We start from the raw sequence: 23,606 nt of genomic DNA, 5'->3' as shown, positions 1-23,606 counted from the left end.
TTTTCTTATGCTGTCGGCAGCTACAGAACAGGAACTCCTTCACCTGTCTTGCCTAAGAGCCTTAATTTGTTAAAGGTTCTTAGGACATGCTTCCTACATTGGTCTGTATGCAAAATTCAGTAGTAGCTGTTTCTTGCTGTTAAAAGATGGCTAGATATAGCCACTGCCAGATCATTTTCTTCCCATTATCCCATCATCTTCATATAATAGCTCAGTGACCAGAACACTGAGCTAAGATATGGCAAGCTGGAAGAAGTGTAAGGGTACTACTTAAAATAATAGCATTCTGCTCTGAAAACAGTCAAATTATCAGGCCCAGTATTCTCTTCTAGCAATGCTCTGGAATGTCTTGAAGTAAATACAATTCATTATTACAGAAAGAAAAATAAAAGAGTGATTCCTCAAATAGGCAGGATACACTTCTATTATAAACACGTAGTGTTTGAGTATATATTAAAAAAATAATATAACATATTAGACTGTTATGTTACATATTAGAGAATAGAAGTGTGTTTGTGAGTAGCTAGCATCCATATTAACAAACCTTCCTATGCTGTCCAGCAGGCTGACTGCAGGCAAAGTGCCCCTTGGGAGCTGCCCTTGGAATGAGCTCTCTCTCAAACCACCTGCAACCGTTCTCACAGTACAACAACAGAGGTTGATCATCTTCTGTAAATTTTTAAGACCCTGTTTAATTTCCTAGTATGTATCTGGCTATGTAGTATCTGAAATGGAACTGAAAGCAAGAACACTTCAGCTTTCCCTCCTCAATTTCCCAACTAGGACTAATGGTTGAATATTAATGTGATCTTAAATTACACCTGAGAACAAAATCTCTCTAAATACTCTTTCCTAGATTACCCTAGATCACCCTGGGCTGTGTGTGAAAGGCATGAAGAAAAAAAAAAAAGTTTACTGATCCCCAGTCTGATTTATGTTTGTCAAGTAACTATTTTTTGAAGAAACTGATTTCCCTGTTTTAGAAGTTATAATATTTATCATAAATCTTCCATGAAAGGAGAAATTTATAAGAACTAGTGAAATATTCAAAAGCCTATAAGAAGTTAGAGACTAAATCCATTTTTTAAGTCTCTTACACCCGGTAAAAACTTAACTTACTGAAGCAGGACAATATAATCTCATCATCTCAGTGTTCTTAGCCTAAAGCAATTATCAGTAGAACATGATAGTTTGAATATCAGATTAGATATTTTACAAGAATATATCTTAATTTACTTTTAGTATCTTAAGAACAGGCCAAGCCTGGTATCCCAGTTCACGTGAGGTGCACTGACTCATCAAATTAACAGACCCAATTACAAGAGCCCAAAAGCTGTTCGGATTCCAAGTGCAACTGACTGTCAAAGACACTTGGGTTTCCCTGGAAGCACATTAGTTATCAAAATCAGGCCGAAGTTCTTAAGTCTACTGCGCAGTTCTGAGAAAAATTATTCAATGTCATTTTCTCATATCAATGCACTCTGTTTCTTATGATTGATTATTTTTAGAGAATATCTCCCTAGTTATTAATGTTTCTTGAACATACCAGGATGTCCACTGACACAAATTATTTAATATGACTTTAATATGTACATACAATTAAGTTATGCATGTATCTGAGTTTCCAACAGAGTAAACAAAGTATTAAATTCATTTATTAAAATCTTCACTTTCTCTCTATATTAAATATTTTAGATAAAATTTTACATAAATATTTTTATACGGCAGCCATAACATAATTATTCTCTCGACACAAACACATTCTGAAAGAAAAGAAACATGCACTTCTTTAAAGATAACTAGTAATTTCTGTCACTATGTTTCAAGCCCAAGATCTACAGTACACATGTAGCACAGAATAAATCAGAAAACAATGGATGAATTTGGAATTTAAGCTCTTCAGAAATCACTTTCTGCTGCTTTCAGTCATGGTGAATATTAGATTTTGTGGTACGTACCCAAGGACTCTCTTTGTTGTGATGGTAATTCCAGGTCATTAGAAACAGGCACTTCTTCAACAAGAAGTTTTGACAACTCCTTCCCACGATACGTAACCTGTACAAACAAATCTAAATCAATAACTGGTCATTCTAATTACTTTTTTTTTTTTTCTGATAGGTGACAAATTTTCACTTTTCTTATAATACTGAGTTTATGCATATAATAGTCCAAACTGTGTCTATCAATATCAAGCAGAAATTCTGCTCATTTGAATTCTGACTGACAAAACGTACTTCATCTGCTAAGCCCTGTAAACCATGCCACTATTTTTGCAGCATTTGTCCCTGACACTCTGACATTTCAATAAGATTGCTCCTTTTTGTTCTCTTAACTACCTTTCAGCTTTTCCTGTCAGTCTCTTAATCATTTTTAAAACTACTCTTTAAAAGCACTGAGAGCTTACAGAGTGGGCATTCCACGGTCTCTGAACTAGTTCATCATTGTACATCTGCTCTTTTTCTGGGGTTATGTACCTCTCCGTTTGCTGCTTATTCATTAACAGTAAGAAGACTTTAAAATTTAGGCTTGTACTGTCTTCTGTTTTAAGAACTAAGAACTAGAGGTCCTAAATGGTGAAAATATTTTCTAATTGCATTTTACCTTATAAATTACAGATTTGTGAAATTTGTTATTTCTATTTATTAGTATTATTTCAGAGAGTAAAATCAGGCCTACCTTGTTCCACACATACTTCCATGTCACAGAAATATCATTTCCTAATAGGTCTTTAACCCACTGAACTGGATTCTGAAGTATTTTGTTTTCACTTGTTTTGATCTTGCCATTTTCTAAGAGTGTGGCTTTATGACTAAATTCCTAAGAAATAAAAAATAAGGAGGAATTTTTAATTCATAAATCAACAAATCTAAAGTAAAATCCTTAAAATATGGGAAAATGATGAAGGATGATATAACTGAAATGTTGCAGCTAACTTGTTTTTTCTCAAAAAAAAAAAAATTACTGCCACTATGTATCGTAAACTGTGATACATAAGATAAAAGGATTTATTCCAACAGAATAAGATGTTTTGGCCACACAGATAACACTATCAGAGGACAACTCCCCCTAGGTTTGAGATCAAATTCCTTTTAATAACAAGTGCTTGTCAGAACAGTATTTGCATTTTATTTCCTCTTAGACATAACAGAGCTGTGAATAAATTAATTTGTAAAAGAGAACTTAGGAACCCACACTCCAAAAAACTGTAACTCAAAGTCAGTCTCTTAGATGTGTGGAATAAATACATGTCACAGTAGAATTCCAACAACAATTCAAAGATTCAACATATTTGCACAAAACTTCATCTACATCAAGAGACATTAAAAGGAGAAACCTGACAGCCCTACCTCATGCAAAATTAAGTATAAAAGAATTTATTGTTACTGTCTCTCTGACAAGTAGACCAGTTCTGAAAACTTATATGCACCTCTGGAAGCATGGCTTACAGTTGTTTGCAGATCAGTAAGTTATGGTTTTGTTATACTGGTCTCAGTTAGGCTAACACAACAAAAAATAGTTGTTGATTGGTAGGTTGTTGATTGTTGACTGTTAGAACTTGGTAAGTTTGCTTAGTATGCATGAGGTTAAACAATCACAAACGGAGAATTATCCATCAGATTCAACTGCCTTCTACCATGACAAATGGCTTGGCTCTGTGTCTGTAAGAGTCTAAACAAAGATGTTTAACCCAAACATTCTGACAAACACCGAATCCAGTTTACAGTTTCATAGGTTGGGTCCACAGTGTTCAAAATTGCATCCTGCCTACCCAAAGCTAACTTAAGTAAGGACTAAGCACTAAATGTTGTTATCAGGTAGATATCTGTAACTACAAAGAAGGAAACTTTACTGATCATCACTTCTTTGCAATGCAACAGATACTGGCTTCTTAACTCCAATCTCTACAGTACTCACTGTCTTCTAAGACATGAGTGCCATTTTCATTCTACTAAAAACCACTGACTTCTCTAAACCCCCAACATCAACATTTCAACATAGGGTTATAATTCCTCACATCCACATGCATCAGGCTGATATCATAGGTAACGGTCTTCAGAGATGACAGTAAGCATACCAAATTCTTCATCCTTGAATTTAGTCATCTTGGGGTTTGGAGAAATATTACATTTCCTTCAACAATATGAAGAATGTGTATAGATCTATGACAGGACTCAGTGTAGAGAGCCGTAACTTCCTAACACTGTCTTATGTTACTAAACAGAGTAACACACCAAACAGCTGCTCTCAGCAGAAAAGCATTCCTGAGCAGATTGTAGGTGCATAAATGAAGGTCTTTTCTACATTAACTATACCTGATTAGCTGAAAAGTACCTTTCATATTTTAGTCAATACGTTGCCCTGGAAATCAACTGGCTCACAACTGGGAATTCAGTCAATAATTCCATCATTTACTCAATACAAAGCCAGTTCCCTGGCAGCTGTCTTGCAAATCTGCTTTGTATTTGAAAGCACAGGGGCATGTTTTTATATTAAAAAGACGTTGATTTTACTTTTACTTTTTGCAAATGTGGTTCGCATCAGACTCCAAAACCAGCTGGCATGTAAGCAAGTAATTTTGCATGCATTCATGTCTGCTGTGGCACAGTGAAATCCTTAGTGTTACATTTATTTATTTAAGGGACCTAACAGTTGCTTCAAAAATCACATTGTCATAAGGACCTGAATGTACCTCCTCCTTTCAATTTGAAAACTGGGTATTACACAATTACACACAACTAACAACTCCACTCTGGTTTTAGCAACAGGAAATACTAAGAAACTGATAATGCAAAGTTAAACACAAACTTTACACATTCAGTGTTTGGGGTGTTAAAGTCATGGGGTAACAGAAGACGTACATAACATCTTCCTTTAAAACTCATAAAAGATTATCTGCAACTAATGCATAAAAATTTTCACTACCAAATGCTGAAGATACAGACTGCTGTTTCCCCATTTTTTTTCATTATTTGCTAATATTAGCATTATTATATCTCAACAATTACCTGCAGTTTGAATTCTAAAACATTTTCTCCTGGCTTAATCCTTCCCAATTGAAGTAGATCTATCAACTGGAGCTTCTTCTTGTTTTTTCTTTTATACTTCACTTGTTTTTGTCCACATTCCTGATAACTATAGCCCTGGGAAGATTTCTTACTAAGGTTTGCTGGGTAATCTGTGTTTGATGTAAGATTTGTAAGCACTAAGTTGGCATTAAATGGGTTCTCACTGCACTGAAAGATCATTCCCTGCAGAGTATTTGAAAAGTTCTCTGTGGATGTTGACACAATTACTTGCTGGTGCTGTTGCTGGAAAGCTTCTTTCTTATTTACGTATCTGTGTAGATCCTCATCTGTAAGAACCTGCTGACAGTCACCACCTGGCTGACAAACATTGTTATTGACAACAGTGCTTCGGGCTTCTGAAATATTTAATGTGTTTGTTGCTGGAGTGGGATGTAAAGACTTGTGTCCTTGCTCTGCAACTGCTACACAATCAATGCCGTTTTGCTGTGAATTCTTTGTTTCAGCAGTGGAACCAGCAGTTTCTGAAGGCACTGTCACCACTTCTACAGCATTTGACATAGTATTGAAGGGGTATTTTCTTTTCGTCTTTTCAGATGTTGAAGTATGATCAGAAACCTCTTTGCTTCTAATTGCTTCTTTATTTGCTTCTGTCTCAGCCAGGCAGTTGTTTGGATGTTGGCTGCATTCCTGAGCTGAAAACCTATTTTCTAAAGAGAGATGTGCTTCTACTCTGTTTCCATTAGCCATGCTGGCACCAAGCCCCATATCAGATGTAACTACATCAGGATGCATGATTTCATCAGCAGCTAAACCTTGTCCTTTACCATTTCCGTAGGAAAAAAGTATGTTTGAGATTTGGTCCTCTAACTGAGCTGCTCTGAATACTTGCTTTGTTTTTCTGTAATTTTGTATTTTCTGGACTAACTCCTTCTGGTTTTGGGCAACAGTCAACAGACTCTTTTGCCTGGAAGCAAGGTTAAATACTTGTTCCCTCAGTGCTCCCTTCTTAAAAGATTCCACTGAAGCCCTACAGAAAATTAGAAAAGTCTTATTAAAGACCCCATAGTTACTATGAACAGAGAACAAAAACAGTTAAACAGATGTAACTCACTAAAAACAAAGTAGGTTTCAAAGGACTTTGCCAACATCTAAAATTTGAACAATGTTTTAATCATGTATGAAGTTAATGGTTCAGATCCAAGGTTTCACACACAACAAACTGCAGAATTCTGTCTAGAAGTAGCATGAAAGCTTCAAAACTATAGCAAAAACCTTATACCACCCTTAACTCATAGAATCTAACCTGGGTCTCTATTACCATTGGCCAGCCTTTTATCATTGCAAGTAGCAATGGTTCATTGAAGTCAAAGCTTTTAAAGGATGTACTATCAGATATTTTTATGGTCTTCCACCGTAGAACATTTAGTGAACACCAAAACTGTAATAATATCACATGACCATTCAGACAAAAGCAGTTTAGGATGTTGTATGCCAGTTTGGAAATCTCTTTCCCTTCATCAGGACTTGCTTCCTAGTTGACCTGGTCTCCCTGTAAGATTCTTTCGAAGGATTCACCTCCTGCTAGAAGGGAATTCCTTGTTTTCCCACTTTGGCACAAGAACCATCAGCATGGCCTAATACTCTTTTCTCCTCATCTCCCCTCATGAGATAATTGATTGCACCATTGCTCTGGCTCCTTGCTGGAAAGATAGAGGAGTACCACAATGTGTGGGCAAAGGAACAGCAGTGCAGTTTGCTTTTAACTCCACCCACGGCAGAGACGCCATGCAAGTAACACTATCCCAATCTGAGAAAAGAGAGACTGTAGAGGGGATCAGGACAGAGCTACAGCAAGACTAGTTCGTACAAAACAAGGACAGCTAAACTACAATGTGACTGTATTGGTGTTCCATTCTGTACTGTGATACTGCTTGCTGTCACGTGCTTAGAACCCATGATATGATCAGTGTATCAGCATATCATTGATCACTGATATTAGTAAGCCTTGACAACTACAGAATACCACAGAAGCCTGTGAGGCTCCACACATTTTTCTAGCACTGTTTCTCTGGGAAGTTTTGTTGCTTTATTGCCAAATAGGTACAGAAAGAAGCTGCAACTGAAGAGAAAGTACAAAGCAAAGATAGTGCAACTAGAATGACAAAGGCAAAGCAATTTACAGCCACTGATAAATACAGTGCTTTTTTCCCCTCCTTTTTCTTAGGTGAGAGAAACATTTTAATATCTTCAAAGGAACATACTGAAATAGAGAAGTATTAGTATTTCTCCCTGGGCCAACTAACTGAATAACAGAAAGATAAAAAAATATGATGATGCTTCCTCATCTTCCGTACATTCATATCTTGAGTGGCAAAGGCTTATATGTTAATTAGTTTAAAATAAACTTTATACCATATAAATAATAAAAAGGAAATATAATGTAATTTGGCTCATTACTGTTGATGGACAGCTGTTGTATTAGCTGCAGGGTATCTGCAATACCCAGAAAATTTTATCATTTTTCTCTAGAACAGTTTCATTCTCAATATTAGAAGACAGACAAAACTGTGAAAATATTAAATTAATTATGTTGTTTTTTAATTCAGCCACTAGCTTGTTCACAAGGATAGTTTGGAACCCTAACTTCTCTTCACATAAAACTGTCTTATTTACATATTCTGTGTAATTTACCTCTTACTGGAAGTAACTGAAACCAATATTGATAAAAATTCAGCAAAATCTGAATGAATAGCACCTATTTTTGCTTTCACACTACTGTATACTTCTAATTACATCTGCTTTAAAGAATTCCTGTAAATACAAACCTTATATTCCACGTACCTGTATTTTTTAGCAAGGGCATCCCTTTCTGTTTTCTGTTTTGCAAACATTTCATTCAAAGTATTTTGTATCTGACACAGCCTTTGGACATACATATCTATCCAATATTTTGATATAATCAAAATTATGATGGCAATAAGCATTAGAAAATGATAATAGTAATAACATTTTTGATGTAGTAAATGCACAGCCAAAGTACAAACATATTTTTACAGCATAACCTTATACAGTCATTCACACTAAAAGCTATTTACAAGTAGAGTATTTCCAAAGAAAATGCTCCCAGGAAAAATTAAACACAAGTTTAATTTAAACTGAAGTAGTCTGAGTATCAGAAAATTTTGAAGTGCAAGTGCCTAGCCTAGAAAGTTGTTATGAGAACAGGACAGATTAAAGAACTGCCCTGTGGCTGATAAGAACTGAAACTTTTTCAAAGTTTCTTTGTGTTGCAAGGAGTTGCGTAATATAATAATGGTATGTGAGGCTACGTGCAGAAGTTACACAAGTGTAAGAAGGTGGCTAAAACATTTTCATTTTAGTATTATAAAACAGTTTGATGAGTTTAGACTGTTCTTAGTTAAATATGTGCTAAAAACATACGTATCACGGTCCTACATATTATCTAATACATAGTACAAGACAAAATATGATTAGAAATTGTCACATTTGTTAGCTGTATTTTTCTGAAATAAGAGGAACAATTAAAATTTCTTCTCTAGATCTCTTCTTTTCTTAGACATATATCAAAAAGAGAGCTCAGAAGTCATGATCAGCAGATACTACTGGAATAATACAGTAAACATATAATCTCATTTCTAAGATTCTAAAAGAGGAGATATGAAATCTCCATTATCACGGAAACTGGATAATTACATGATTAAAATTGCATTTATGTTTCCAATAACTTATTTCACAGTATCTGCCAGTACTCATTTTTTAAAATAGAAAAAATATTAAAATACTACTCTTATTAATCATAGAATCACTGAATGGTTTGTGTTGGAAGGGACCTTAAACACCATCTAGATCCAACCCCCTGCCATGGGCAGGGACACCTCCCACCAGACCAGGTTGCCCAAAGCCCCATCCAGCCTGGCATTAGACACCTCCAGGCACGGTGAATCCACAGCTCCTCTGGGCAATCTGCTCCAGTGCCTCACCACCCTCAAATGTAAGCTTAAGGTAACTTAATAGAGAATTCGAATCTATTTTTTACAGTAAATTGTACTGCATGTAAACACCCTGATGGTTTTATCCTATGCTGTAAATTTGTCAATATAATCCTATATTCTTGTTCAGTCTTGTACTTCTCCACAAGTAGTAACTATGATTTCATTTAAGAGGTGCTACATTATCAGTGCCTTAGTCAGCAGTCTATACCAATCATCATGTTCATTTCATTCATATCCCTAAACAGTAATAGTCTGATACTTCTTATTTTCCTCATTTATGAAATTGCATAAATCTTTGTTTCAGCCTTATCATGCATAAAGCTTTAACATGCATACAGATTTCTGCCTATCATATGTCCCTTTGTCAAACATTTTTCAAGCAAATATGATTTTAATTAACAGTTCATAATCCATACTTTTGACTTGGAGACTACAAATCTGCACAATTCCATATTTCACATTTATTTTTGAAGGTATATTTTAAATATAATTCGAAAGCTCCAAGCTATTTTCAGGGAAATAAATAAATAAATAAGATTTTCTTTTCTGTCAGGAAGCAAAACTTTTTAATGTGCATGATCTGCTCCAAAGTACACAGTCCCATCTAGCTGGCAGAGGCAGCTGGGGAGAGTCTTTTGTCAAAAGTCTTCCTGCAGCAAGCTTTGCCACTTAAACAGTCGTGGCACAGACACAATATGCTCAAACAACTATGCAGCACCAGCATCGCAATGTTTTAGGAAGTCAGGGTCACTTAGTTGTCTCTTGAGACTAATCTGAACTGAGATTTGATAGACTAAGACAAATTACACCTCCAGGCACCAGCATTTCTGAAACTGCCCATCATCAATAATGTTTGCCATATTTTTTACCCTCATAAATTATTTTAGGCTCCTGAAAGTGCATTTGCACAAGAATGAAAATGCTGCATCCATTATTTTTTACTATTACAGGCACATATTCACGTTCATGGAGGGGCTCCAAAAGAATCTCATACTTGTCACTGACCAACAGTGTGCATTTTTATCTGATGATCCTTACTTATATGATTGATTTGAAACGTATATTTCCATGCCTCCAAGTGGCACGCTTCCCTTTTTTATTATTATATTCATTCTTTTGCAAATGGGAAGTAAAGGGGAAGACATACAAGGAGTGGCTGAGGTCACTTGCTTTGTTCAGCCTGGAAAAGTGGAGGCTGAGGGGAGACCTCATCACAGTCTACAGCTTCCTCACGAGGGGAGCGTAGGGGCATGCGCTGAGCTCTGCTCTCTGGGGACCAGTGATAGGATCTGAGGGAATGAAGTCAAGCTGTGACAGGGGAGGGTCAGGTTGGATATCAGGAAGAGGTTCCTCACTGAGGGGGTGGTCGTGCACTGGAACAGGCTCCCTAGGGAGTCAGGGCACCAAACCTGTCAGAGTTTAAGAAGCATTTGGACTGTGCTTTCAGTCATATGGTCTGAATTCTGATTTTTGGGTAGACCTGTGTGGAGCCAGGAGTTGGACTCAATGATCCTTGTGAGTCTCTTCCAACTTGGGATATTCTATAATTCTATGATTCTATTCCAGTAAATACACTTATCTGGGAACTGTTATTAAATTCTTATTGTCAAGCTATATGTTCCAAAGGAGATATGCAAATACCATTACTTGTTACTTGCAATACTATTTCTAAAGTGATGATATTAGATATTTACAAAAAATAACTGAAACAAATTTACATCGACCTGCATCTTTGGAAGTTCTCAGTTCACATAGCAACAGTTCTTTCTGCTTCTTTTTGGTATCTTGTATGGCTACAACAGACTCCTGTCAACAAATACAAGAATTATAGTAAGAAGTAGGGTCAAATGCACCATATCCTGCATGGAGGCAGGATAAGTATTGGTGGACTCAAGTCATTCCAGATAGGGAGCAGCTTCTGTGAGAAGGTCATGGGGGCACTAATACGATAGATACACATAGTGCCAAAGCTATACTCTGCAAGGGGCTTTCACAGCCTGGTTTTGCCCAGGTGTTCAGACTTGTCTTTGCTCAGAGTCCCACCTCTGAGTGCACTGCAGGGATTAGATAGTGAATTTCACCATGACATTATCACCTAGACAACATACACATAGCCTATGGGTATGAGCAAGAGCTCTCCTAACATAAAACTTGTGCAAAAATCTTTGCTGGTGTTTTAAACTAAGATTAAACAATTTCTAAATGTCTTCATTATGAAGAAAAATCATTACACTTTCAAAGAGCCATTTTGGAAATGTATTGAAAAGTCTCAGAATTCCTCACCTTTTTCTATTCATATAAGGAATAAAAAAATCTATATGTTGCCTACTATTTGCACAATAAGCATAAATACATGGAAATCATGAACTGAGAGAAGTGATAATCCACAAATTTATTGTTTACTGAGCATGATACTGTTCTTTACATAGATTCTAATGTTATTCAGACATTTTTATGTTATTCAGTCAGTAAATCATGCTATACAGTATTCCACTATGAAGCACTGTAACAAAACTCTTCTATTGTCCATACTCACCACACAGGATTTCTCACATTGTGGCTTCAAAGCTGCATCATCATTTTTGCAGCACTCAAAACAAATTTTTGCTCTTCTTGACCTAAGATAACTCCTCTCTTTGCAATTAAAAAAAAAAAAAAAAGAAGAAGAAGAAGAAATATAATTTAAAATGAAATTGCAGGAGGAAATTGCACCATAGGTTAGATGAGCTCATATAGGTTAGAAAAATGTAATGGCAGACCATACTACGAAAAAATATCTTGTATATGCAAATGAGATCGTATTTAGGCAGCATAGTCTTTAAAGCTACAATTTTTAAAAAACACAAAGGTCCTGTAAAAGGAAGTATGGATGACAGTGAAAATCTAAAGAGCCAAATATGTCCTTATTCCTTAGATTCTCAAGAAAAAAAAACATCATGCATCCTATTTTCTGAAAATAAATAAATAAATCCTAATCAGTTGTTAACAGAGTTAAACATACCTGTGCCAGGCAATATGCAGCTCTGCAAATCAGCAGAAATCTAATGTACAGTTTTGCACTATGACTACAGATCCTATGTTTTACATGATAATCCTATTTTTTACGTTACCAAACCAACATACCTGTAACCTCAATAGTTTCAACAGGAAGTACAGAGTCAATAGCACCATAAGACTTAAGAAGTTCTTTCATTTCATCATCACAAGCTTCATCCAAAGCACTTTTCCCAGAACTGTCTCTCTCACAGGGATTTGCTCCATGCTCTAGTAGAATCCTGGCTGCCTATTACATATTATAATTTGTATTGTGATTATTCTTGCTGTAGAAATATACCACAACTATCTATGGTAAGCCACGAGTAACAAAGGTACAAATAAGGTACCCTAAAACCTATTACACATGCAGAGCCAAGTTTATTTGGCTCTTATTTTATACTTCTTTCTTTATAACAACAAATTTTAAAAGGGCAACTTGTTGTGAATCACTAGACAGTAGTTAAAAAACATCCTAGACCTAAATTAATAGAAACTGGTGAATTTTATTGTGAACAAAGGGCAGAAAAGAAGTGGATTTTTTCCTCAAGACATTTAATAGTGTTTTTGTTTTTCAGCTATGTGCTCTGATGATTTCTTTTCTAACTCAAAATCACTTATACATCTGCTTAATTTTAAAATGTGGAAAAGAGATTAGTGGCATCTGTGGAATCATTTCCCTTTAAAACTGAGATCATATGAAAGCATTGAGGGGGCCAGAGGTTAGATAGTAAAGAATTTTCATACGTATGATTTCTCATTTTTAACATTTCTAATTTTCTTACATTGCAAATATTCAGAATACTGTTAAATATCAAAAGAAGAACACCCCACAGAATTTCAAAATCTGTGGTGCTACCTCTAAAGTAGTGGCATAATCAGTCATAATCCTCTATTGGTTTTGCCCACAAATACTGAATAACAGTTTGTATGTTTTCAAGAGTCCTACTGACAGTTAGGCACCAGGACTGTGAAGTCTCCTCCTTCATATTATCTTGCCTCACAGAGAAGATAAATGGGATGCCTCACAGAAGAGATAAATACAACAAAAAATCAGCTCTTTTGATGTGAATAGAGGAGGTACATTTGAGTCAATCTGGCATCATCTTTCTATGCTCAGTTCCCTGGAACTCACTGTGCCAAAAAAAAACATTTTATTTGTTTGTTCAAATAAAATGCAGACATTTGGCTGAGCCGGAGGAGTGTGTTTTACCAGTTACACATGGATCCAAAGCTGCTTCCACAACTGTTTTCTTACCTTGCACATTACAAACCCCAAGTACATGCTATAAGGAAGTCCCAGCCTGCATTTGGGACTCTCCAGTGTGGGAGAACCCAAACGCATATAGGTCACATTTCCACAGACAGTTATCCCATCTGTGCTGGGGTTGCCTTAACCCTACACTACCCACGATGTGCCACCCCAACCCATGCTTTCCCTTACACTAGCACAGTTCTTAAACTGGCTCAGGGGCTATTCTAAACTAAGCCTTGTTTTTTCCAGGATTAGTTTTCCATTTGTTCAGCTCCCTGAACTAGTTTTATGCACGATCACTGAAGAGCTCCAAACTGAAGACTGGCCTTTGGCAGGGACTCTTGCAAGATACATGCAGTGTTAAGTGCTCTTAGAAATGTATCCCTTCGTCTGTTGTAAAGACTTCAACATCTCTTCCACACTGTTAAAATAAAGTTTAACTTTGGATGGATTTCCTTAATAGTAAATTGAAATATTTTTAAATGGGCATCAAGCAAATATTCATGGTTCAGAAAGATTTACAAAAGGGAAAAATTATGACTGAATATATTTTTAACTTACTTTTTAAATAAATCTGGTATTTTCTTTGGTTATTGTGATATTTCTTTAACTTCTTATTTTACATAGTGTAAAGAAACAACAACAACAAAAAAAACTCCAACACCATCAAAAAATGAACATAGCCTTCTGTTCAAAAAGCAACCATTTTTTCATTAATGAGTAAAGATTTTCTTCTTTCCCTAGCCTACAAAACATCTCTGATCTCTTAGTCAGTATTTTGCCTTCTGAAACACCTTTACAAATCCTGTATGTTTCAATAGGAAGTGCACTCATGAAAACTTAATTAAATTCTTCTGATTAATTTTCTGTTTATCAAAATATGGATGTGTAGGTGTACCAGGATTATTCATTGATTTTTGGTCAAATCAGGCAACTCCGTTTGCCTGAAATGATTAAATTTTCGGAAAAATCCATTCTTTGTCTTTAAATATGATTTTCCTTTAAAAATTATGTTTTGAGAGTTAAACTATGCTTGCTTTAATCTACTTTAATGGGAAAATTATCTAACTCAAAACACCTCTATAGAATTCAAATTTAGAATGCTCAATGTTTTAGTATTATTTTAAAGAATCCCAATATGTGGGAGAGAACTATTTATTGCTTCTGAACTTTGCTGATTTGTACACTGGACTGAAAATGTCAATTGACCGTACAGCTTCAATTGTCACTACAGAAAAATAATAATTATTCAAATTTTCATCAACTCGAAGAATATTGATATATTTCCTAATAAATATACACTAAAAATACTAAAAATACTAAAATTGTATTAGTAACTGACTTATCTTATTTAAACCAGCATTTTACTTTGCTGGCCCACTCCTGCACATCAGGTTTAGGTAATGTAATTTAAAAGAAAAATGTACCTCCAAATAATTGCCAGAGACAGCATCGTGTATGGGCAACACACCATTCATGCTTCTGCTGTTAACATTAGCACCAGCTTTCAGTAATTCTAAGATCACTTCAGTACAACCACCATTGGAAGCTTCATGAATCGCTGTCCAACCTAATCAAAGCAAGACAACATGGATCAGATTTGGAAACATCTACACAAATCACTAGTTAGCAATTACACATTTCACTGTGTTTGCTTTAAAATACACATTGGACTATTCTCTTTAAGACTAACCTTAAACAAAGAATTGTCATGCTAAGGTAAATCATTTCCCATGTAATTCAGCTTACTTCAGAGAAAAGTGCGTCCAGCATTGGCTAGAAAAATATTTTTTACTTCTCTACTACACCACTAGAAACAATAAAAGAAACAAACAAAAAAAGTAGAGTAGAAAGAGTTAAAAACTTACATGATTTTTACCCTTATTTCCCAAGGAAAATTTCCTAAGGAAATAAGATTCGTGTGATTGTGCTTCACAAATGAGTATATAATCACCAAGTGCATAAGCATCAGTTCTCTCTGAACTTCCAAGGCCACTGGTCAATTCCAATCAAATTTAATAGGGGCTGTAGGTCTCATAGATACCAACCTTCCATACACTCTCTGCCAGTGTGCTCTTCAACAGAGGAGCATGCCCTGATTAATGTCCCTGCTGAGGGAAAGGCTGCATTTGCTCCATGCTGTGACACAAATCCAGAGGTTCACTGGCTGCTTGAACTTACTAAATGACTTCCTCCCCTCTTCTTCCTTACCCATCTGAAAAGTTTGGAATCAAATACTAAAGTAGACACACTTACTCTTACCAATAAGCCCACAAATCAGGAGACAAAAAATGAGTTTCAAGTTGTCATAAATATGAAAAATAGAACAACTCTCCACAGTTTGTCACACACCCCATCACTATAAGGGTTTCGTATAAATGCTGTATGTGAGAAATGTATGTCTGCATATATGGCTTTATAAGCACTAATATACAGTCATAAAAGCACCTTTGCTCTGCTGAACACTATAACATATTTCAAAGAATTAATATGGCTTTTTTGTAATTGTTATAAATACATCTGAACAAAAAAATACAAACTGTGCTTATTTAATAAATATGTAACACTAATGAAGAGAAGCTATTTTCTACAGGATTATGGTTGAACAGTTTCAAGAATCTCAAAAAGAAATCAAGAATACATAATTAAATTAAAATTAAATGAATTACATAAAACCAAATATACACGTTACATAAAATTATATCTAAAACAAGTTCATGAGAGCCATATTCAAACCTGCATTGTCCTGCTCATTGACACAAATCCCAGATGATATCAGAGTTTTCACCAAAGACAAATTTCCTCTCCTAGCAGCAATATGCAGCTTAGTTTCTCCTTTTGCATTTCTCTTTCTCTTCTTTGATCCACCTGTTGTATTTACAGGTAACATGTAAAATTACATCTTCCTTTCTGTTAGATACGGGAGATTCTGAACACATATTGGATGCTCAACACGAACAATAAAAAATGTTTAATTATAAAAGGGATTAAGTTTCCTAACTCATTTGGATTAATGTAAATTTGTGGAATAGTATGACCTTAATTATTCACCGCTATTAACTGACTGTATCAAAAGTTTAGAAAAGTACTGCATAATAGAGTGGAAAACAAACACATTCTATGCCAAAACATACACAGTTCAGCTCTAGATGACTTAAGAAGGGTACAATGGTTTAGGGATGAACCGAAAAGATAACAATGTTGAACAGTTTTATAATATACAGAGGTAGGAAGCTTGTCACATTTCTCCACAAATTTCTTGTAAGTTACCAGGCATACCTGCCAAACATATTAAATATGCAAATAAAAGTATTTAAGAAAGTACATAGAAGTGGAGACTTGACCATTACCACTTTTCCATTCTGGATTCTGTATTATGGAAACCATACATTTCTACAGAAGATATTTCTACAGCTGTGGTGTGACAAAGTCCCGTAGACTAATTATATATCTTTGATTAATGTCAACTAACACAGCTGAACTGCCTTTTAAGTAAACCGGTGCAGTACTGGACTCATGAGCGTAAATAAACTTGATTTAATCCTTCTCTTATTGGTTCACAAAACAATGCCTGCTTTAAATAGTATCATATGATCAAACAGGTCCTAATTCTCAGGCTTCAGGTAACAGACATAAAATTGGAAGTGATACAAAGAAAAAAAGCAGATTAAAAAAGTATTAATTCTGCACATGGATTAAGGACACCAAAAAGACATGTATCAATATTCAAAGCATGTATAAATCTTCAAAAGCTCTACCACGTTAGCTTTTTTTTTTTTTTTACTCTTGTTCTTACTGTTTTAATACTGTGCTATCACATTTTCAAAAATAATAATAATAATAATAATAATTCATTTGGTTCTTTCCCCGATTTCTTAAAAATCTGAGGTTTCAAATAAGAATTTTGCAAATCTTATCCATTTTTTTTTAAGTATTTATATGAACAAGTATTTCCTGCATCCCCATTTCCTCTTCTCATCAGACAAGCTGTCTTCTCAGATATTTCCAGTTACCAGTAACCATTGCTATCAAACATCTTTCGTGATTTGACAGCTGCCTGTTTTTAGGTTCCTTCTGCCTCATGGAAAATCTGTCTTTCCAAGGTTTTCTTTATTGTAAACTACTGAGCCTGTCATCTAGGACTGTTTGGAAGCATAAGAAAGATATATTGCAAATATATGAAAGATAAACATGCAGTGAGGATATATCCATATTAACTTTAGCTCATTCAGATCCTGCTGCAGTGAGACCATGGCAGCACAGAGCTCAACATAGGCCATTATAACCTGTCAAAAGGCATTTGGGCAGCCAACTTTGTAATGAGTGTACTTGGCCCACATTGTATTGGCAAACAGAATAGCTGAAGACTTTCTTTTTCAAATGAAAACTATGATTCTAGACCATGCAGAAGGGAGCACATTATTGAAATATTCCTCCAGCCTGAGACCTACTCTTCTGTAAGATAATGTACTGTATTTTGTCTAAAAGCTTCTGGGTCTGAACTCCCAAAGCAATCATCCACTTTCTGGTCCTTGCTTTTTTTTTTTTTTTACCCTTTGATTCATGGGGAAATGTCCTAGGGACTCTTTATGGAGATGAAGGAGAAAAAAAAAAAAAAAAGGTGCACAATAGCACATTAAGCAAATGACCCTTAGCAATATTGGCTGCAAGTGAACAGAAATAATTGCAAAGTTTTCCAGTTAAGTTGTGATGCACAACAGTATTCTTCATGCTTGTTCGGAAATATTTGCAAAAGCATAATGGGACGTTGGTATGTGAATCATAAAGTTTTCCATGGAGTACATTGCCAGGTGTATCATAAGCAGGAAGGATTAGGATCTTGGCAAATACAAGATCCAGTAACTGCCAGAACAAAGACAAGGTGGAGAGGTTACAGTAGCCAAGTTAGGCTTGATTAGGCAGCAATACTTCACAGCTTCTTCAGATATTAGTATACTTCACCACTGGCCTATGAGTAATTTTTCCCACAAATCAAACTATAAGAAGTACCTTTGTTCTGTATAAGCAGAGTATGAATGTTGAGAGCCTAACAAGTGACTGAATGTAGATAAAAGTGGCACTGTGTATGTGATCATTTAGGAATAGGAATTTTTTATTCAAGAACAAAATAGCATAAGGAAGGTCACTGGGACACAGAACAAGCAGCTAAGAGACAAAAGCCAGTTAATGAAGAAGAGGCATGAGACAGCAAAAACGTGAAAATGCTGCAAGCCAGGAAACATTATCCCATCTTCCACTTTTTCTGCTGCATCTGAATGCCATTTTCCCAGTCTCCAAAGTGATTAATGCGTTCAGTTATAAAAAGGGCTACACTTTCTCCCATGACCTGTCAAACAGCAACATTCTTCTGCAATGAAGGACATAATTAAATTTAGCAGAAAAAAATACTACCTGTAGAATCTCTCTTGAAAACAAACTAAAAAATAAAGTGATCTGTGAAACGATATTCCACAGGAGACCAAAATGTAAGACCCATGTTTGGGATAAATTTTATTAAAATTCTGAATTGCATGTAAAGGAGGTAAAACATGTGAAGTAAAATAAAATCCAAAATGTATCAAGGTGTACACACCTCACTATAAATACTGAGCAGAAGCATAGGAGCTGCAGAGAAGGACATTCGGAGGGAAAGGCATGATTTCCATGTTCAGTGTTTATTCTTGCAATAATTAGAAGCAGATGGTGCCATGTATCAATTGTGCCATGTTTTCTTTCCAGAATGATGTGAAAAGGGTTTCCTACAACAGGAGGAACCAATTTGGAGATAGGAAAGCTAAGTATTGACACTGCCAAATATTGGAGAACAGTAAGTAGAAAGCAGCATTGACTCCTTTCCACCCGCCCCTTCACTTCCAAAGGAATACAAGAGCTTGCAGTCCAGAAACTCAAGACAACAGAAACCTGAGATGGATAGAAAAACAGCAACCACCTGAGACGGAATAAGGAAACAGAGTTCTGTACAACTGAAGACCGAAGAGAACAAGAAGACTGTGACTATCAAAGAGAAAAGATCAGCAAGAACCTTGTGTAGTTTACTTGTTAATTTTGTCATGGCATCATGACTGTTACAGGACATTGCCAAGATTGGTTGGTGATCCCTTAATTCAACATACAAAACTAGTAAGCATCAAGATCAAAGTCACCAAAAGGAAGTCAGTTGTTGCCAGAGAAGGTAGAAACAGAAATGATGTTTTGCAGGACACAACTACTTTTCACAGAAGCCATATCAAGTCTGGCTTAGGAAGGCAAGGTTAGAGGCCTGGAAGAGAGTGGAATATTAAATGAAAAATGAAAAAATGGGAAGTGTATAATAGAAAATACAAATAAGTTGTAGAAGAATGATATGGAAAACAAAGGAATACAAGGAGATAGTCGAAGCCGGCAAAGATCCTAAAAAGGCAGTATTTACAGGTATATTAAAGCAAAAACAAATTCCTCAAACTTGTAACGTAATTACCTGACAGAAAGTTCAGAATTCTCTAAGATAACAATGAAGACAAATACTCCATTATGCATCTAGGCAAAGCTACACAAGGAATTTGTACCTTTTAATGACACGGTACTTTTCATTTCAACACAAATTAAGAAGAATGCCAAAATGTAATGAAGATAAACATTTCTGAATCAGCAGTCCAGATATATTACATTCAAATGTTTTAAAAGAGGAGGCATCCCATCTGAACCATGCGTTTTGGTTTTATAAGTCTTGAGTACTATGGTGGTTCCAAAGAAAACCTGTCAGTTTCTCCAAAAAGATGTAAGTGAAAAATACTTGGGGGTTATGATGAATAATCTGTTGGATCAGGGCTTTATTGTGAAGGCAAGACTTCAAAATAAATGTAAGTCTTACACATGTGATGAAACTTTTAAACAGAAAGATATATGAGCAGGCAGCAGAGCTTGTTGCAGGGCACTAGAACTTCTTACCATATGGAAGTAAGTTCAGCCTGAGTGTATGCTGATTTGTGCCTAATATATATAGTATATAAAAATATAAGTGAATATATGTGTGTCAGGTACACAGAGAGTCAATTTTACCTGTGATATATAAAATACCTCACTGAAGACCAGTTTAGTATTATACTCTCATTTAAGTAACTTAGTTAACTAGGTATCAATTTAGTGTTATTTAAAGTTCCCAGTTATGATTCTGCATCTCCTCAATTACCATGCTGAAAAGACTGATAAATGCTATGTACATAAAACAGAGTAAGAATACCCATTCTGTAAAACTGATTTCTGGCAATATTTCAAGTGTTTGGAGCTCACAAGACTATTTGTTTAGTATGCTATTCATATTTTTCCATGATTTTGCTCTGGTATTACAAGAAGCCTTCCTCCTATATGTCTGGGAAAAAAAACAGCAACACTGTTTCAGTAAAATATAATTAACCTTTCACCTGATTTCTTAGACGTTTGCTGTTCTGATGCTTGATTGAATTGTGATTGATTAGATGAAAGCTTGTATTTACTGCTACTAGAACACAAGTCTCTCTTTTGGCTTGTCTCCTGTAGGTCTAATCTCATTCTTTTAGTTTGGATTTCTTCTGCTTCAGTAAACTGTGAGAACACATTGCTTTTTCCACTTCCTTCTTCATTTTCTTCAGTGCCTTCTATTCCATTCATTCCAGCAAACCCTCCTTCATCTGTCATTTTAACAAAAGAACTTGGAATAACTATGCCTTAATACACTGTAATGTGTTAAATGATGTTAAAATTTGTGTTAAAATGACCACCTAGTCTAGGTTAAAATACCACTGCAGTACTCATTCAATTTTTAAAAATACTTTAACATAATAAATAGTTTGTTCGCTATTCACTGTATGTTAATGTACTGAGATCGAATCCAAAAGAGTTAAAAGATTCTTTTGTGAAAAAAGGGCCTTTATTGATTTATAAGTATTAAAAAAATAAGGTGCTTAAGAAATTCACTCTAATTAATGTAACAAACATTCTGGTCACATTTTGATAAACACAATGGAGACTTATATATAAAATAGCGCCCCCCCGCCCCGAAAAGCAAAAATGACCAAATAGTTAATCTGGCATGGTGGGCTGTACCAAAACATATTCCATGTTTTTGCCATTTATTCATGGCGATAAACATGCTCTGGAAATCCACAGCTGCAATTTTTTTTTTTAATTTTTGTGTGTGTGTGTTTTGTTTTGTTTTGTTTTTTAAGTAAAATACATAGAATGCTTACAACAAACAGATAAAATAATTATTTACAAATAAAAACATTGTAGGTATTTTCTGGGAGGTTTCTTTCTGTGCATTTTACACAGTCTGGAATGAATAAGGAGCCTTCTTGTCTGCCTTAATACTGAAATGCAAACCTGATTTTGAGTTGGTCTCCTGAAGATCCTGTCTCTTATGTTTAATTTGATGTGCTTCCTTTTCATGGAGTTGTAAAGCTGTAAACTGGATCTCTATACTACTAGCATTTTCAGTTGCTTCAGTATGACAGCCTTCAGCACTTTGTTCTGCATTAAGCAGGATCCTCCATCCTTTCTCTGGTTGTGGAGCCTTTTCTTCAATGGTACTTAGTGCACCACCAGTAGAATTAGAAAGACTTCTAGAAACACTTTCTCCACTAGTAGCTGCTGAAAGCTCACGTGCTAAGATTGCTTCTGTATTTGTTTGAGGTGTCTGTTCAATGCAGCTGGTTCCATCATCCAATATATTGATATGAATGTTTTGCACCTCATTTACAGTAGTCTGTTGCAATATGTCTGCACTCCCTGTACCAGTAAGATTCGCACATGCTGGTACAGACTCACCTGTCTGTAAGGAAATCTGTTCAAACAAAGGCAAAGAAAGTTTTAAAATCAGATCCTATTAATTTCATTTTCATCAACATTAAATTTAACTTGATTTGTCAAGTTTTGCAAAAAAAAATGATTTGATCTGAAGGTATTCTCATATCAGTATTTAGATTCCCATCAGTCAAACTATTACTGTTACTCTGCTTGAGACGTTGATCACTCTCATAATTCTTGGATTTCCTGTTATGACTTTACAACAGATACACTGTGAGAGGAAGTCAAAGCAAATATCGACTGAGAATCAGGTTCTGTTAAATCAGTAGTCTCAGAATGCTGTACAGACACTTTTTATCCAGAAACCAATGATGTGAAGAAACACAAACTGGTGATCACCTCCCCTATTAGGGCAGAAGTGGCTGAACTTCTGCCATTTCTGCCTTTTTCTTTTTTAAATGCATTTTCATTGTTATTCCTGTTGAATTCATGTTCCTGTTGCAATCCTGTCCAATTTAGCAAGCTCAGTTTTCCTGCATTAACTGGAATGCAACAATTATAACTGGAAACAACAACAGTGATGCCTGTTTTGTTACATCCAGCATCAGGGAAACACGTTTTCTGTAATTTAATTGTTCCTTGGTATACAGGTGGATATAAAGAAGACATACTTCTCATGTTAATTATTTCTGAGTGACACTATTTCTGAGTAGTTTTAGTTTTGGCTGTAGCCTCTGCTATATCAATAACAGATATATTTGCATTTTTGAATGTGTATTTTTTGATTTTTTCCCATTCAGTTTTCTGCCTTCAAAATCCCAAGGAACTGTATATTTTTTTGTAAATTTTACCAAATTTCTTTGTTCATTTTAAGCAAAAACTTTGATGCTTCAGTAAGCTTAGTATGTTGAACTGTGCTATCTGCAACCTTGAGCAAGGCAGTAGCTGCCTAATCTTTTCCTATGGAAACCCAATAAATACAATTTAATGCATGGGTGCAAGAAGCAGCTATCCAAGTACTACCAGACAGACAACATTTTGCAGTTTCAGTCAGGTTTCTACAATTACTAAGAGGCACGGATATACCATGGTTGTTGTAAATTACCACTGCAGCACTTGCAAAACCTCAGTAAGAACCACTGTTCACGAGAGGCAGCTGATTGCCTCTGTCTTGCATCTTCATGAGGCTGCAGCTTATCCCAAGTAACATCAAGGATCACCAACTGTTTGCCAAAGGTTTGGCATAATGTTGAATGTCACCCTACCTCAGTCCCTGCTGGATACAAAGCATCTAGTACATTATGTGCTGTTTTTGAAACACATTTCAGAAACAATTGTCTGCTTCAGTTTACTGAAGAGAGCTAGCAATCCCATAACAGTCCAGCATCAAATTAACACCAGAATTCTTTGTAAAGATGTACCTGGTGCAGGTTTGTATCATCTACACTTTGAGCACTTAATGTATTCTCTGCATCATCTCCACCTGAAAACAAAATA

General features: G+C 35.5%; 1 protein-coding gene across 15 annotated transcripts in view; it reads right to left on the bottom strand.

The window, feature by feature from the left end:
• The window catches only part of ANKRD31 (ankyrin repeat domain 31), a 66,659-nt gene that overhangs the window by 13,283 nt on the left and 29,770 nt on the right, over positions 1-23,606 (bottom strand). For all 15 annotated transcript variants that reach the window (XR_010827782.1, XM_048049882.2, XM_048049883.2 and 12 more), the window contains 12 exons: positions 23,531-23,592; positions 21,687-22,146; positions 20,750-20,995; positions 16,065-16,196; positions 14,756-14,898; positions 12,164-12,323; positions 11,577-11,674; positions 10,765-10,846; positions 7,869-7,965; positions 5,007-6,054; positions 2,677-2,817; positions 1,959-2,055 (listed from right to left, as the gene is read on the bottom strand). Coding sequence is in view for 14 of the 15 variants with exons in the window: in XM_048049882.2 (XP_047905839.2) it covers positions 1,959-2,055; positions 2,677-2,817; positions 5,007-6,054; positions 7,869-7,965; positions 10,765-10,846; positions 11,577-11,674; positions 12,164-12,323; positions 14,756-14,898; positions 16,065-16,196; positions 20,750-20,995; positions 21,687-22,146; positions 23,531-23,592 (2,766 nt within the window). In the remaining variant the exon portion in view is untranslated. The remainder of the gene's footprint in view (positions 1-1,958; positions 2,056-2,676; positions 2,818-5,006; positions 6,055-7,868; positions 7,966-10,764; positions 10,847-11,576; positions 11,675-12,163; positions 12,324-14,755; positions 14,899-16,064; positions 16,197-20,749; positions 20,996-21,686; positions 22,147-23,530; positions 23,593-23,606) is intronic.

Source organism: Anser cygnoides, chromosome Z, assembly GCF_040182565.1.
Source record: "Anser cygnoides isolate HZ-2024a breed goose chromosome Z, Taihu_goose_T2T_genome, whole genome shotgun sequence".
Lineage (NCBI taxonomy): Eukaryota > Metazoa > Chordata > Aves > Anseriformes > Anatidae > Anser > Anser cygnoides.
Note: the sequence above shows the minus strand (reverse complement) of the source record. Positions and strands in the feature narration are given on the sequence as shown.